General features: G+C 38.0%; 1 protein-coding gene across 1 annotated transcript in view; it reads right to left on the reverse strand.

The window, feature by feature from the left end:
• Window positions 1–17,500, reverse strand: part of LOC138013181 (protein white-like) — a 42,532-nt gene that overhangs the window by 22,386 nt on the left and 2,646 nt on the right. Inside the window, exons 4-8 of the mRNA XM_068860198.1 lie at window positions 15,029–15,215; window positions 12,419–12,490; window positions 5,428–5,526; window positions 4,435–4,601; window positions 2,556–2,627 (exon numbers count right to left, since the gene is read on the reverse strand). Coding sequence (XP_068716299.1) covers window positions 2,556–2,627; window positions 4,435–4,601; window positions 5,428–5,526; window positions 12,419–12,490; window positions 15,029–15,215 — 597 coding nt within the window. The remainder of the gene's footprint in view (window positions 1–2,555; window positions 2,628–4,434; window positions 4,602–5,427; window positions 5,527–12,418; window positions 12,491–15,028; window positions 15,216–17,500) is intronic.

Here is a 17,500-nt window from a genome sequence, read left to right on the forward strand (position 1 = left end):
CTTCTTGCATCCACTGACAATGTGTCGTACTGTTTCAGTGGCATCTCCACACAATCTGCACAGTGGTGTCTCTGAGGTCTTATCTATGCTGTACTTGATCGAGTTTGTTCTTAAAGCTTGTTCCTGAGCAGCAAGAATCAAACCTTCTGTCTCCTTTTTTAAGAATCCATTCCTGAGCTATCTCCAAGACCCCTCTCCAGCTCATCTGATATTTGTTGGACAAACGCACCATATAGGGCTTTCTCCTTCCAGTTTTTAACTTTCTCGTCTTTCCTCCTCCTCTCATAGTCCTGCAGACTCTCTTCGTCAACAATCACTTTTTCCTTCAACTCAGCTTGAAGCATCCACTCTGTGCTCTCTCTTAGGTAGCCATGAAGGGATTTGCTCTCCCTTCTTACACACTATTCGATGGCGATCAGTCCTATTCCCCCTTCCTTTCTCGGCAGGTACAGCCTCGCAACATTACTCCTGGTGTGCAGACAGCCATTCATTGCCAAGATCTTGCTAGTTGTTCTATCCATGTTGGCTACCTCCTCCATTGTCCTGTCCACAATCCCCGCACTGTAGCGTACTACACCTACAGCCCAGGTATTGATGCCATCGATCAAATTTCCTCCATTAAGTTTTGATCTACACAACTTCTTGAGTCTTCTGATATAATCCGATATTATCTTGCCTTTCATCTTGGTGTTGAATGTATTTGAATGCGGCACCATATCATGTGCCTTCTTGTAGTCTATCCAAGCCATTGGCAAGTTTGTCAACCTTCTCCGGCAGTTCTTCAGGATTGCCTTGTCTACAAGCAATTGATATTTAGTTCCTCGGGGTCCCTTCCTGCAGCCCTTCTGTTCACCTATTAGCAGTCCATTCCTTTCCAAGTGGTGGTATAACTTCTCTCCCATAACTCCTGTCAACAGCTTCCACATCATGGGTAGGCAGGCAATGGGGCGGTAGTTGCTGGCCTGGGCACCCTTCGCTGTGTCCTTTTGTATTAAAAGTGTTCTTCCCCTGACCATCCACTCTTATACATTCCCTTGACATACACAGTCTTGCAAGCATTCTTGCAATCTACAATGCAATCCTGTCAGTTTCTTAAACCAGAACCCCTGAACAAGATCGGGGCCGGGCTGCCTTCCAGTTTGCCATCTTGCTCACTCCATTTGTAATATCCTCCACAGTGATGCTGATATCTTCTTGCACCTCTGTTGTACTGAGTTCCACCTCTACATCCTCTAGCCAAGATGCTCCCTCATTGTGACCGACTTCCTCGGACCAGATCTTGCTCCAGAAGGAGGTTGCTCTGTGGGATCAGGTAACACCGTTTCTCCTCGTTCCTTTCCATCTAGTGTTTTGTAGAACAGCTTCTGATTGGTTCTAAACAGGTGGTTCTGTTTGAACTGTTGACATCTCTCGTCATATCTTTTGATCTTAACTCCACCTGCCTTGATCTTCTGTTTCAACATGCAAAGATGATATTTTCTGTTCAACGTTTCCCTCTCTCTTTGTTTCAGTCTCATGTTCCCTCTTCGGACTTCCTCAATCTTGCTCAGGTCTTTTCGCCAAGTTTCGATTTTCCCCTTAATCCGTCTCTTCCAGAATGGCTCTTCAGTTCTTCTCTCTTCAGTTATTATTATTATTATTATTATTATTATTATTATTATTATTATTATTATTATTATTATTATTATTATTATTATTATTATTATTATTATTATTATTCTATCTTCTATCTCCTAAAACTTTATGCCGATTTACAACACAATAGCCGAGCCCATTCCTTGGGCCTATGGCTAAAATGAGTGACTGTCTAACTTTGACAAATTAATAAAAAGTCTCTAGCCTTTCAAGTTTTCAACTCGCTTTAATGTTTAATGACAGTGGTGGAGGATGAACGTGGAAAGCGAAAAGAAAAGCGGTTAGAGCTAGAATGGAAAATACTAAAGGAAAAACGTCACTAAATCGTGCTAAAGTTCGAAATGGGAAATCGGCAGAAAGAAACACTTACATGAGTTTCAGAGCTTGGACTGGAAGACCATGAGGGAAATTGAAGTGTGGCGAAGTGTGGCGTAATTTAACAAAAATTGCCTTCCCTTGGCGTAGTTTTAAACTCAAACTGCGAGGAAGCGAAGCGCATGACTACGGTATTAGCTTTGAATACTTAATGTTACTACAAATAAATCACACTGAAATGTGTTAAAACATCTTTAAGTTTTAAGTGTAAGTTTAAGGTGTCAAAACACCCACATTCCAAACGGACAGAGAGCCAGCTAACGTTGAAATTCCGAACGATAAAAACCATTAATAATAATAATAATAATAATAATAATAATAATAATAATAATAATAATAACGATAACGATAACGATAATGAAAAAGGGCTTGGAGAAATGCACCAAACAAATCCCGGGTAGCATCAAAATTAGTGAACTACAGAAGATTGCACTGCTAGGAACGTCTCACATCCTAAGAAAGACACTATCAAGTAGGATAGACTTCTATCAAGCAAACAAACAAAGAGCCTATGGTTACATGTATGTTTTTTATGTTATGTATACCTTGTAAAGTAAGGTACTGCTTCAGTTGCTGAGCCCATGTAAGCTGTCCTTCCTTCAGCTAGGAGCAAAATGCTAAGATGAGAAGTAACGATAACATAAGTGAGAAAATAAAGCTTCGGAAAAAAATAGCGTAAGACGGAGTGATGCCGGAGTGAATACATGTCTAGAAAACTCCGGATGGAGTATTCAGTATTAAAAGGAAACATGGAAAAAGGCCTTACGAGAAAATAAAAACTGAGAATCAGATGGGTCTAGACCTGTGACTGAATGAGGTCTGACTAGTTTACCGAAATGCTAGAAATGCTGCCGAGGGGAAGGGAAATGTTCAATTACATGTATGCATGCGGTAATTTAACGACGGTTCAAGCGTGGAATTGAGCAGAGACGGTACAAAACGTGGACCTCCAAACAGGACCCTACTCGGGAGAAGAAAGAAAACAATAGAAGGGTTTCACAGTGACGTCATCAAGTTTTAAAATCAAAATCGAAAGGTCTTCTGAATTTTTATCTAAAGGAGGCTTACGATGACCTAGAAATAAATCGGTTTTCTAAGTTTCCAGTTCCGTTATGTCTTCCGTTTCAAATTACAGCATTTTGAATTTCCGAATTGTCACCGGGCGTGACACTGATACAAAGCTATTTGGTTGAAAAAAGATGTCTATCCCTATGAATCTCAGCAGTTTGAACGTTTCAAGTACATTAGGAGATGTGTTCATACACATGTACTTCATGTGATGAGCGAAAAGTAAGCACTTTCACCGCAAAGTGAACTCCCGATATTTTCGTTGATTAACGGCCACCATATTGGTGGACCACATGGCCGTACAAAACTCTATAAAAGTTGCGTGAAACACTTCGACAAATAACTCAGAAATGATGTACCACATCGACCTGAGAATTGGAGAGGAAGTTAAAAGATTTGTTTCCGACAACATTCCAAGTACTTGGCTTTTTTCATTCAACGATTTGGAGATTTATTTTAAACTATCTACAGTTTGAGGATACGAGAAGCGAAATATGAAAAACCGAGCAGGCTCTAATCTTCTGTGTGAATGGTCATACCACGCATCTTAATTCCTCCATTCGCGCATAACCACAATTCCTTGCGCCTTTGACCATAATCCCTTGCGTTTTGAAGAAAAACGTTTTCTTCGCCCGATTAGAGAGCTTCCTCGTTCGTTCGCTTTAGGCTCACTCACTGAAGCAGCAATGCAACACAACGTAGCAGAAGAAAAAATAGACAAAAAATTACTTCAGTGGACTGGGAGAGAAAATTTGGGAAGAAACCAAAAGCAATGACATTTTGAAGAGATCATAATTGATAACAGAAAGGGGAACTATTTGTCACTTATGCAGTTAGGGAGAGACGGGGCAATAACGGTAAAAATAAAAATTAATGGTGACCACTGGAAGACAGAATTAGTAGGAAAAGGCTAATAGTTTGTTGTCACATTAAGGGGGCTCAAGCCAGTTTAAAAGCTTTCAACTAACGTTCTTATTAGATGGTTTGCACTACAACGCTGTATCACATATTAGCAATGTTATGGTACCATAAGAAACACCAATTATTGATGAACAAGATGTGGTCATTATTGTGACGTAATAAGTCATCGTGGCAACGGGAAAGCCTTGTAATAAAACCTTTTATTTTGTCTTTAGTTGCACATATCTCAAAAACACTCCAGTGTTGGTGTTGGTGTGACCCCAGTTTTTATTGCTGGAAAGTTATCAGAAGACCAAGATGAAACTTTCTGCAAAGTTTAAAACCATTCTGTTCTGCACAATAAGAGCCACCTTAAATCTGTGATAAGAATGTGAATAATGCATGTTTCATTGAAGAAAACAAGCCAGAGATTCCAAAAGGGAGCTTTGATTATACCTGTCAAACATGGTATACACTTCAGATGATGGCTGATGTATCGTGCACATGATGGTGTGACCAGATGCAGCAAGACGCTGAAGTGATGCAATCAAACTCTGAGCCATAAATGAATCAAGTCCTGATGTAGGCTCATCAGCAAACAGCAATGGAGGGTTGGTTAAAACCTGCAAGTTAAGCAAAAATATCAAAATAAACCAAGTACATTTCCGAGAGTACTTAAAAGTAAACAGCAGTGGCTGTCAGAGATCCCCTAAAGAGGGGATGCTGATTTAAGGTTCCACAAGTAAAAGATATTATATTAGTGGAAGACCTCTCAGGCTGTGGGTACTTGCAAAGGTGGCCACAGGCAACCAATGCATAACTGAAGTCACTGTTACACCTGCTTGGTGAAATGAAAGCGTGATACAGTAGATTATGAATGGTCAATGTGCCATTTGGATAGAGACTAGAAAGGATATTGTTGAAATGTGTGTCAGTCGAAGGACCTAATGAAAGAAATGTATATAGTGTATTTGAAGTGCAGAGTATAGACAAAAGAGAGAAATGATCCTTGCACTTATCTTGTCAACAATTCTAAAAGCAATTGTATATTAAAGACCATCAGCTAAACGTCTGTCCTCTAATAGATCACAAGTGAGAACCAATCAAAATGCCTGAATTATTGAGTTTATTATATAAATTTGAAGTGCCAGTTACTGCTGAAAAAGATAAATGATCCTTGCACCTATCTGGACAATTTAAGAAATTGCCTCTTATGGACACCTGAAAAATGCACGTGGCTCCAACATTCTTTCATGCTGCAAGAATGTTGCACAATCAAGCATCTTAACAATTTGATGTCCATTGTCTGTGGTTCACTGTCATATTTGTAAGTGCCATCATTGGAGATTATACCCCACTTACATGTAATAAGTAATTAAACCTACAGATTGTAGATGTTTCCTTAAACATAAAATCAATTATGAAGGCCTGGACAAGTAGTAACTGTACCTCTGAAGCAAATGACAGCCGCTTCTTTTCACCACCAGAGATTCCACGCAGTCGCCCTGGTATACCAATCACAGTGTCAGCACACTTCTTTAGGCCAAGCTGGAGGTGTTAAAAAAAATATCCACATGCAGCATATGTTTATAAATTTGTTATATTAAGTGCTGTTGTATTGCTGAATGAGCCAAATTAGAAACCATTGTAAATTAAAGTTAATGTGACAATGATGACCTCTGCATTTGAACTTAGGCTTTCTCTGTTACAGAGCAACCTTGTTTCACGTGAATGTCACACCATGCACTTCATCCAATTACATTCTAGGTCCCTCATGCTTTGGACTAGTATGTCAAGTCCGACCTTTGCTAATGTCATTCCAGTTTTGTCTTTATTGCGAAAACACTTAAGCTCAGAAGTATCTTCACTCAAATTCCCTCCCTTCCCTCCCTCTTTCATAGCTGGTGCTTCAATAGCATATCTAGTCAATATTGTGAAATAAACTACGGGTAGGGGTGAAGCGTTTCCATGTAAGTCACCCTTTGCCCCATAGACTCACTGTTCTAGGGTTTTGTGCCTTTTGATTGTGCATGGTTACCAAGGGGCGCAATTCTAGATAGGTAAGGACCTCTCATGTGAGGGATTGTAACCCCTTGGCGAGGATCGCGACTTCTCTTGCCGCCAACTTAGTTATCCTACCTTTTTGTGACCTGCTAATGGAGTGCTTCATCGCCTACCCCATTACCCCACAAACTGTTGTCTCTTACACTTGTTATCATGGGTTGGGAACATTAATGGTAAAATGTTCTTGACATCAATAAGAGGTGGATGCCGCTTGGTCTTCAAGAAGACTTGATTACCCCTTACGGCCTCAGATAACTTTGGTGGTAGGGAAGTGCCAGTGCTACCCAATTCAAAGTCATACATGAACATGTATGTCAAAAGTTGTTCCCTTACGGTTCAAGGACAACCATGATTTTCTTGTGTCTTCCAAAACTGTGTAAACTTGCAAGTAACTCATTCAGCTGATCAATCAATTACCGGTATGACATGAGCTGAATGCACCCTGCTTTTACATGTCATTGAATTCATCCAAGCATGGCTAATAATTACACGCGACTATTAACAGCTCTTGCAAAACAGACATACGACTTGGAAAAGACAATTTTCTGTGGCAAGCAAGGAATCTTATCAGTATATCTTAAACATAAGAAAAACAGAGGTTTTTGCGGGAAATGAATGAAAATCAGCTATTATGATAGTAGGTTAGAATGAAGTTTCGATGACTCACTGACATTATTTTCAAATTTGTGAAACTAGAGTCAGAACTCATCGTATAATAAAATGCCTGTGAAAAACGTGTTGAATACAATTAAAAAGAAATGCAACATGCGTAGAACGTACAATGGCAATTATGTAAATGACTGAGCCACACTGATCAGTATTCAGTTTGATAATAGCATTTTGTAAATTTAATTAGGCATTCCAGCTTCCCATGGCATTTCTTACAAAGGGTGAATTGTCTTGAAGATCTTTATTCCAATATCAGAATGCTTCTGTTTATGAAACAAACAGATTACGCTTCTGTTTATTTTTGTTTGACTGTTTTTTAGGTGTCAGCGTGTATAACTAATATAATCTGCATCGCACAGATCACATCTGAATTATAGACAATACACTGTACCTACTATCACTGATTTTTATTCTTAATTATCAGTACAAGAAAAACAGTGTCTTATAAGATATTGCCCTTAAGGGTTTTTTATTGTACAGGGAAGGATAAAGCTGGTCTGTTTACATCCATATTTGATTGATGATGATGATAATGATTGACAAATGACCCTTGTGTGCCTAAGTTACTGCACAAGATGTCTTCCACTTTAAATTGAAAAGTAAAACCAGAGTGCAAAGAAAGTCAGTTTACTAGCTAGCCCGAACGTCATTTTTACTAGCCCGAAAAAAAATTTTTGTGAGCAGAATAAAATAATAATAATTAATCATTCCTTTCGTAATTACACTGTAAGTTCATAAATTACTGGCTTAATTTCTTCATCATAATCAGCAGTAGTTATTTACCAACAGCAATAAATAGCCGTAAAAGTGTGAAATATAAGTAGACCTGGTAAGATACTCTTGACACGCAAGTACAATAATTCAGTGTTCACAATTTGATCATAAATGCCTTTGTCTTGAAAGTCAACTCACAATAATGAAATAAGGAATTTAAGTGAAGCTAATGGAATGAAGGTCCAAATAACAGACCAACGTTTTTCTTTGAACACACTGCTAACAACTGCATATTACAGGTTAACCTCTTGTGAGAATGTCCATACTAAATAGAAGTTCATGCTGTATTTAGAACCAGTTCAAATACTCTCATTACATTGTGAAATCATTGCAAGGTACTTGACGCCAATAAAGCAGTCTTACAAAGCTACAACTGGTGTGTATATAAGAATCTCGAGGCCTTCCCAGGGGTTTTGGGGAACAAGGGAACATGACTAATTTGAACTGGGGAACAGCTGAGGAACGATGTCAAAATATTTTAGGGAACAAGGGAACAAAAATAATTGAAAACAATTTTAGGGATCAAAAAGTTGGGAACAAGTTTGAAAGTAATTTGGGGAACAAGGGAACACAAGCAAATATTTAAAGGGAACAAGGACCCCCCCCCCCCCCCCCCCTGGGAGGGCTTCAATCTCAGCCAAGTTGATTCACAACAGTACTGTGCTTAAAATATGGCAATACGCGCAGCAAACGTTCTACAACCACGAGTTTAATCACTATTTACAGTATACATCTCTTCATCTTTGCATCCAAAATCCAGTGGGAGATAACAGGACCAGAACAGTATTCCTCGGTGGAAACATCAGGGGAAGGAACCCTCATTAAATCTACCAAGCCTCCGTTTGAGATTCAAGTACGTACATTACTCTTACGCTGGTTCATGGCCGAGAAGCTCCTTTCACACTTGGCTGTGGTGACAATGTCATCATAAGGTCTACAAGCATGAGGCAGTCTTTCACGACATCAGGTTTTGATGGTATAGAATACATCAACTGGATTGTTTGCCCTTTTACTTCTGAGTCTGGTACGCAGCATGGGCCACTGATCAAGGATGCTTTCCTTCTCTTTCTCAGTAAGGAGGTGCCTGAAGTACTGCACGAGGGAACAAATTTCATTATGCCTATAGGCTGCAAGGGTCTGAGGCATTTCTTGTGGGTCGAATAATTATTCTGAACAAGCTGTGGGGTTTCTCCTAAAGATAATGACTTCAAGTAAGTCAGGACTTCCATACGAAAAGGGTCAAACTGTTGATCAAGCATGTTGCCTACATGTGTGACCAGTTTTAATGAGTGTCCTTTGTCCTCGCCACAGATGAACATTGCTGTATCCTCAGAATAATGCTCCAGAAACGTTCTGTTATGACTGCCCCTTTGAAGCTTCAACTTTTCTAACATGGTCATGGTTGTCTCTAGTTTTGCAACTATCTTGTTGGAATAATTTAATCAGCTCTGACAAAATCTTCGTCACATCCATCAAGAAGTGTTTGACAAACCTCTCAGATGATAATTGTTTCAGAATTCCATTGGCACATGCCCCATCTTCACCAGTAGATCCAGTTTTATGCTGCAGGTGCATAACGGTAGTGACAAAGTGTTTCTCCAAGGCAGTAATAGAGCTGTATCTGCTTGCCAGCCACCTTGTCTTCTGCAGACTGCTGTAATAGACCGCATCTTCATCAATTATATTTGCAATCTCATTAACCTCTCTTTGTCGTTTTGAAGAATACCGTAATAATAAACTTGTATACCTCTTTAACTGTATCCTCAAAAGTTGGAAGGTAAGGGCACCTCTACAGCCAGCTCCAGTTTGTGAGCTACACAGTGGATGATGCATAGTGGGTGACCAACTTTATCCTCCAGCTTCTTACTACCTCCACCCTTGGCCCAATCATAAAATTGGCCCCATCAAAATTGCAGCCTACTATAAACTTTTCACTCAACACAATTCCGTCAACCTGCACAGATTCAAGTCCTTTATCAATAGCATTTGTTATACCACTTGTATCGACAGACTGAAGAGAGACAAGGTCTGAAAACTATGTCGATGGTCTCCCATTTGAATCAGTCTACATTGTACAACTGTAACATTTAATTATTACACAAACAGTCAACTGCTCTGTGACAATCTTGTCTATGGCACCATCGGCTAAAACACACAGAAACCTGGCATCCCTGATTTCCTTTGCATACTTAATTCTCCTGTTCAATTGCAGCAATGCTGGACGCAAAAGCTTTACATTTCATTTCATTGCAATAATTATTTCCCACATCCAGACCATTCGTCTCTTGTAGATCACACAAACCTATGAAATTTTAGAATGAGAGACCTTCCTATGGCACATAATGAGCAGTATTGAATAATTATCTTTCTATTCTTGATTTGGCTTCTTCATCCAGCTTTGCAGATAATTTATTGTCTTCATTGTTGCATGGGGTTTGTCTGCATTTTCTTTGTCAACTTTCCATTTGTTCAAGCACTTTCTGTGGTCGCTATATATGTCGTGGGACTGGAGACTTTGTACACGATAATTTCCCAAACCACCAGCACCTTTGTAAAGGGGACTTGATTTATCACAAATGTTTGAATAAGCACAGCATACCAAAATGAAAAATTTTAATGTCAATTGTCAATTGCTCAGTCAGCAGAGCAGCGGTGAACTAACCCGAAGGTCGTGGGTTCAATTCCCACCCTATAATCAGAGTTTTTCTCTGTCCTTGTGTGGACCTATTTCCATCAGTAGGGCTAACGCTCACATGGTTCATATGGGTTGGAAACTTAGCACTTCACATTACACTCCAATCAGTTAAGTCTGTTCATACATAAGTGCTACACGGCAAACTTTTGCAAAAATGTAATCCTCCCTGGTAAAGACAAATCCTCTGAACATGTTACACTCAATAGTGAACACAATTATACAATGTAGCTCTATTTGAAAGGCTATATAATATATGATGCCTGATGGTAAGTTCCATAATTCATAAACAACTTTGTATTAAGGGGTTAACCACAAGTAAAGGTAGGCTAGGGCTGTGGCTTTCTGTAAAAGAGAATTTATGTCATTATAATAGCCATAGTCTACGGTATTGTACAGTATTGTATTGTAGTCTACACTTTGTGATGATGCCTTTGATTACTAAAATTGTGCTGGCTTGACCTAAACACAAAGACTGACTGAAATCAAAATTCTTTTACTGCACTTCACATACCTTGCAAAACATTACATCATTGACGTAATCATGCTCAACCAAAGGATACACTTGAAAGACATGCTGCCTCTTTATTTCACACTTTTAACTGCACCTTCTCTTCATAAACCCTTTTCTCACTCTTGTTTGCATGTTTTGGTGGATTGTGATCACCCTCTTCCAAAAACTGCTTCTTAACAGTACTTTCTTCCTCAGATTGTAGGCAGTAATGTTTTGATATACATGTAAAAAAAATCACTTATTTTTCATCACTTTCTCTTCTGCACCCCAACCCACTGGTCGTTCTCTAATTCTGTAGTTATTGGGGGCTGTTGTGGTAGACTACCATGGATGAATATTGGTGCGAAGTGGTTGGTTCATACCAGCTTCTGGGGCGGTTGCCTAGGTTGCTGTCCCTGGACCAAAGAATAATCGCTGTATTGGCACTGATGTCTCGTTTCTTTGTACCATAATCTCATGGCAAATTTTCTTTGTGACAAAGGGGACGAGTATTTGTGTTAATAAAGGGAGAATATTAGCCTGCCAATAACAGTTGAAAGAGCCACCATGTGCATCATCATTACGGACCATTTTTTGTCCTGGCATCCAGCAATAGCTTCACATTTTACAGCCTCAATACGATCCTTTGTGTTCTCAAATACTTTAAGCCCACTCTCAGACAAACATTGAATAAACAAGCTAATCTCTGGAAGACCACAGAGGCTTGCAGCTTCAGGTAGTTTGGGTGTGTTGCATAGAACCGTGCATTCTTATACAATTCAATTATACAATGTATAATTATATAGAAGCCTTACATGTATATAATAGTAAGGATAGATTTTCATTTCCGTTAACTATAATCGAAGCAGAATTATACAAACTACTACTAATACTTGTCGCTTTTTTTTTACTGTAATTCTTCAGCTTTAAGATTGCTTGGCAAATCTGTTGGTTGCAGACTTTGTCCATGGCTGTTGTCGGAAAAAAAAACTTAATTCGAAATACTCAAGCTTCTGTAACGCCAATGCACTATTCACTCCTGATGTCTTCAACTAGTTTTGCTGTTTTGCTCTCTGCCACACTGAATTACATATCAATATGCATTTTAGACCTCTAGCTTACCATGCAAAAAGCTGCCGGTGAAAGCACCCCATTCTGCAATTTGCCACCAAAAAAATTTCACAATGGAGTACGTATTTCTTAATTAGCAGCTGACAAGGGAGATATTTATATTATCAAAGGGAATAAATATTTGATAGCTTTCATCAGTTTGCGTCTCATTCAAACGTAGTTAATTCAGAAGATCATTGTGTGGGAATCGGCTTTCCAAGTCAAGTTTCAAGTTCATGCAAATTATGCAAACAAAAATTATGCAAATTTGTGGTTCACCTTATTACAAGTAGCTAAAGGTTTTAGGTTTCAAAAGAACAAAAATATTTCTGGCAACTTTTCATCTGGAAGATTTCTGTGAAAAGTGAAAAAAATAGGATATGGTCTATATATTTAATCAACAAAACACCTACGGTATTGGTGTTTAGAATTTACCATTATGATGAAATGCACGTGACCAATATTTGCTAAAACCATAATAAATTTCTCACTGCATGGAGTTCAGGATCAAAACCTTTTGTTTACGTTCCTCACAAATGATTATGAAGCAAAATTTAGACAAATAGCGTTCTCAGCTGAATCCATCCTCGATCAGCTTTATTTTCCCATAGCAATTTGTTACAAAAACTTTGGCAAACCTCAAGCATAACCTCCTCAATGCGTTCCTTTCGTCGTTGCTCTGGAACATGTTTATCCATGCGCAGGGCAGCCTAGAAAAAACATAAACAAACCACTGATCATCACTCCATGGCAATATATTAGGTTGTACTGATGATCCTAGAAATTTGAGTCCACAGGGAAATCTTGCATGTACTGTATGCTGTTATTTTTTATGGAACTATGAAAAGCTATATAATTTTGGAAAAATACTGGCAATTGAAGGTAGATTCCCAAAATAAAATCAATTTCTACTTTTTTAAAAATACATTGCACCACAGTACACTTTTGAGTTTAAGGAACATGTTTCAATGTTTCACACATCATCATCAGCCATAGTAGTGAGTGTAGCATTACGATTTTTACAAGATTAATCGATATATATAACTATCAATACAATTATCCTTTGTAGTTTAAAAATATTAGTGACACTTGTGCTATCAAGACAATTTCTACTTTAACCTTAAAGATATTAGAGACATTAGCCATGTTAAAATCTAAAAAAGAAAATTGTAATACATGTACTATTATAATAATTATTATTCTTGTTTTGCTTAATGAAATTACTTCAAACCATTCCCCTCTATTAAAGAGTGACACTTAAGATTTTAATCTGTCTAATGCCAGATGATTTAACTCATCAAAGCCAGGTCAGTTCAGAGGTGAAAGGGTTATTAGGCTTAGCACACTTAGCTAGAGGGACAGTTCAGTATTAACAAAAATATAAAGGGTGGGAAAATATAAAGAGTTTCTATACAGTTCAGGTCCCAGTGTAACAGTTGTGTCCAGAGTACGTCATTGCATCCTGGAATGTGATAATTTTTTAACACCCTATATTTACTAAGTGGGGGTCCTAGTGGGGGATGTCTCAAAAATGAAGACCCTAAGACCCCGGAAACTCAAAAACTATTAAATGAATAAAGTACCCCAAAACCTCAATTTGGCTATTATAAAGGTTAGTTAAATTGAGGGTTTTGGGGTACTTTATTCATTTCCGAGTTTCCAGGATTTAGGGTCTTAAGGTTTTAGGGGTCTTAAGGTCTTCATTTTCAAGACACTCTCCTTGTGGATGCACAAATTTCATGCTTGAAATACTATGCAAATTTGAAAATTGAAGAAAGCCAGTAAGTGCAGGCTTAAAAACTTTTGAACATTATAATTATTATGTGAACATTTTCCCCGTTGAATGATTTCTCTTTTGATTTTGTGTCTTTTTTTAGGAAAAGGTTATGGTCTCACATGGTTGTTTCAAAGTAAAGGAAACCATTTAAATGCTTGTGTCAAAGAATTTTCGAGCTTGGTTCCCCTACTCAGTTCTATATTCAGATTTGATGCATTGTGTTACATTTGTCAAGCTGCTGGCACCACTGTTTGCGGGTTCTTAGAATTTTCCCTATTTTTCTTGTATGTAAAGGAGCTTATTCTCCATAGTTTCTCGACTTGTTTAATGTCAGGTTGACAGTACTATAATTATTGTTTTTCTTATGTCAATATACAATTGTACGCTGACATTTTTTCAGAAAATACCAGTGGTTTTTTTCAGTATTTTTACAGACATCCAGATCGAGTTGCAATAAATTCAGGAAAAACACTGGTCTTTTTGTATCGGAAATCGCATTGATATTGAAGAAAGAGTCACTGAGACATGATGACATTAGAAAATATTGTTCCTTGTTTGTAAAGCCATACAGGGTCACTATAAAATTCGCAAAAAAATCACCTTATATCTGCTAATAAGTCTATTTTTTACCCCTCTGACTTCCACAAAAGGTTGGAACAGAGTCCTAGCTACACCCAGAGTAAGCACACATGAGGCAATATTTATCCTTACATACTGCTATTCTTGGATTTCAGAAGTAAATAAAAGTTAACCTTGAAAGCAATAAATATTTTTACTCATAGTGTTTCAAGGAATTTTAGCCACTGCCATCATTAATTAATAGTTATCAGTGAATTGAGTGGTGATTGATATTGATTCTGGTATTTATGACAGATGAACACCCAAAATCTTGGTTTGGACACCTGAATGTTTGACAAAGGGGCCCCTGTAAAACCTGGATGCAACACTGAGGCCCTAATGGTAATTTTACATGTATAAGTAAATTTAGTGTGAAGGTCAGGGTTCACTACATGAGAGCCAGACACCCTGGCATTCTCCAATTTCACCAGAGGTTTATATCACATACTTTGCTCTATGCTTGTCTATTCATGTAACTATGTTTTTGACCAAATTATGACGAATTCCTGGTTACAATATCGTGATGTCTTCCTCTGCAAAAGCATTTAAAAACCTCTCTGAGCTTGTTTATGAATTTATTTTTCACATACATCACACATTCAGAAATCAATGGAAAATTACTTACCCTTTTGCAAACTTATTTTACCCATCAAAAACCTTAAAAACCATTCATGACTGTTTCATTTCCAGCAGGTACAATGTACATCTGTGCATGTGCAAGAGCAATTAAGTGTTTTAACCCACAAGGACTACCCACCAAAAATTATTCCTTTCATTTAAGTTTTAAAAAAGTGTGGCCAAAAAAGGATTTCAACAATCTGAATAAAGAACTGTTGTTTGGTCATATATGTACCTGAAAAGTCAGATGTTCTCTAACTGTGAGTGATCCAATAAATAGATCCTCTTGTTGGACATATGCTGATAAAGAATTGATATCAATTCCCATGGGATGACCATTCACAGCTACTGTTCCTGTAACTTCTACCTGGGCAATGTTACGATGTGCCAGTACATTCATAAGAGTTGATTTCCCTGCACCACTATAAAACAAATTTAAAGTAATTGAACATAGGTTTGTGAATCAACACAGACTTTTTGCCTCTCTTCCTATCAGCAATGAATAGCACAAAATGTACATGTAATGAATAACACAAAAATGTAATTGTATAACACAAAAAAGGCAACTTTGAAATGTACTGTACATTAGCAAGTACAGTTAAAAAGAGTGTTTCACATTCTTCACCTTTTATTAATTTAAAAGTGGTACTATAATCAAAAAATCAAATCTTTTTTTCCTTTGGATTTCAAAACTTTGTTAACTAAACACTAAGTGACCCATGTTTTGTTAACTTAAAAAAGACAAGTGTTCATTTAATTAAACTGGAATTTTCCTATTTAAATGTCTGCCTTAACTAACTTTAAATTTTTCGAGAACTGGATCGAGGAGAAAATGAAAGAATGTAATGCGTTTGTATGTGACTGAATTAATATGCAGCACAGTAGTTTCAGGCTTTCAGATTCTTATACTCGTGTTATCCATACATAATAAATAGCATTTACACGCCAAATTTTCAGGTACAGCGGGTCTAAAACACAGGTCACAGGTCAGGTTGCAGGTCAGGTCAAAGGTCAGGTCAGGTCAGGTTGCAGGTCAGGTCAGGTCCAGGCAATAGAAAGAATATTTTTCTGCCAACGAAATTGACTATTTTCACCATTCCAAAATGCAATATTATTTACATACCAAAAACAATACAAGTTATGCACTCTTGGGACTGTATCATGCTTCAGTGAAATGAACATCCATCGTTTTAATGCAAATACTTCCCCCATCCCCCTCCCCAAATGACCTGTATTATGGGAAGGGTGAAGAAAAGCAAATAACGAGAAATATACATGTAAATAATTAAATAAATAAAATAAATTATGGCAGCATCCATAAGTCCTGTCATCACATGATTTATCTTGTGTGCACATGGGTAAAAGCCACAGAAATGGAGGATAAGAGCGAAGCCGAGGACAACAAGGTAGGAAGCAATTTGCACGTGAAATTCGTTGTTTTAGTTCTGCTGGAATGGATTTAAAGGGGCTAGGTCATGCAATTTTAGGCAATTTCAGCACTGATCGAATGGTCATAGAATTAACTAAAATATCAAAATAACTGTTCAAAATTATAGAAGAACTCTAACAAAACACAGGGAAGCCAAGAAGGGACATGGATGGACAAAACTGGAGAGGATTGAAATGGATTGAATTTGGGTAAATTTGAAAAACGTAGAAATTTATATTACTCTACATTAAAATGTCATTTACACAGCTGGAAAATCATTCTCAGTTGTTATGAGGCCGTGATTTTGCAAATGAAAGACTCTTGCTCTGCCAATTTGACGTTTAGACCTCATAATTAACAAAATTAAACAAAATTACCTAAAATAGCATGACCTGGCCCCTTTAATCGTGTAGAGCCACATTCTGAAGCTTAAAGTAAACAATGCCGCCCATTATTAGAGATCCTTCCTCGTATCCCGTTAGCTTCGAATTATGCGGCTGAGGTACTTTGAGGTATTGCTTATTATTGCTAATGTGCGATAGCTGCAAAATTGGCGGTCATGGAAAAACAGTAAAAATTAACAAAAGTAAATTCATAAAACGCAATTACTATTGTGGTCACCAAGTTGAGGGACAGTGGGTATTCGGAGGCATTGAAGAAGACTCTCGAAAATGCTTTATACTAACTGTTGGATACCACAGTGGGACCACTGTCCTTCCAATTATTAAAGAATGGATTGCTCTAGGAAATCTTATTATTTCAGACTGCTGGAAATCATATGTTAACGTAGAAAAGCATGGATACACGCACGAAACCGTTAATCATTCGGGTGAGGCTAAATCACGTGGGTGGGTTGGTCGTGGGTAGGTGGGTCATGGGTGGTGGGTCGTGGGTCGTGGGTCATGTTTGTTTGAAGATGAAAAAAGATAAATATTAGCTCCCTCAGTGCTCGGTCCCAATTTGTCTTAGGTCTTAGGGTTATGGTTAGGGTTAGGTTAGGGTTAGGGACCAACGACCCATGACCCACGACCCACAACCCACCCACCCACCCACGCTGATTAGACACTCTCTAATCATTCAAAAGAATTTGTAAATAAGAACGGTAAACACACGAACGAAATCGAAGGACAGTGAATCTGAAGACAGGATGGCCCGAATTTGGTTGGCGCAAATACATGTATTCAGTACATATTGCAGAATTTATGTGGCGTTCTTTACATAAAGACAAGGATTTGTTGGAAGTTTTTTCTGGGTTAAGAGGTCGTGAAAGGTGTGGTT

This window comes from Montipora foliosa, chromosome 8, assembly GCF_036669935.1.
Source record: "Montipora foliosa isolate CH-2021 chromosome 8, ASM3666993v2, whole genome shotgun sequence".
NCBI lineage: Eukaryota > Metazoa > Cnidaria > Anthozoa > Scleractinia > Acroporidae > Montipora > Montipora foliosa.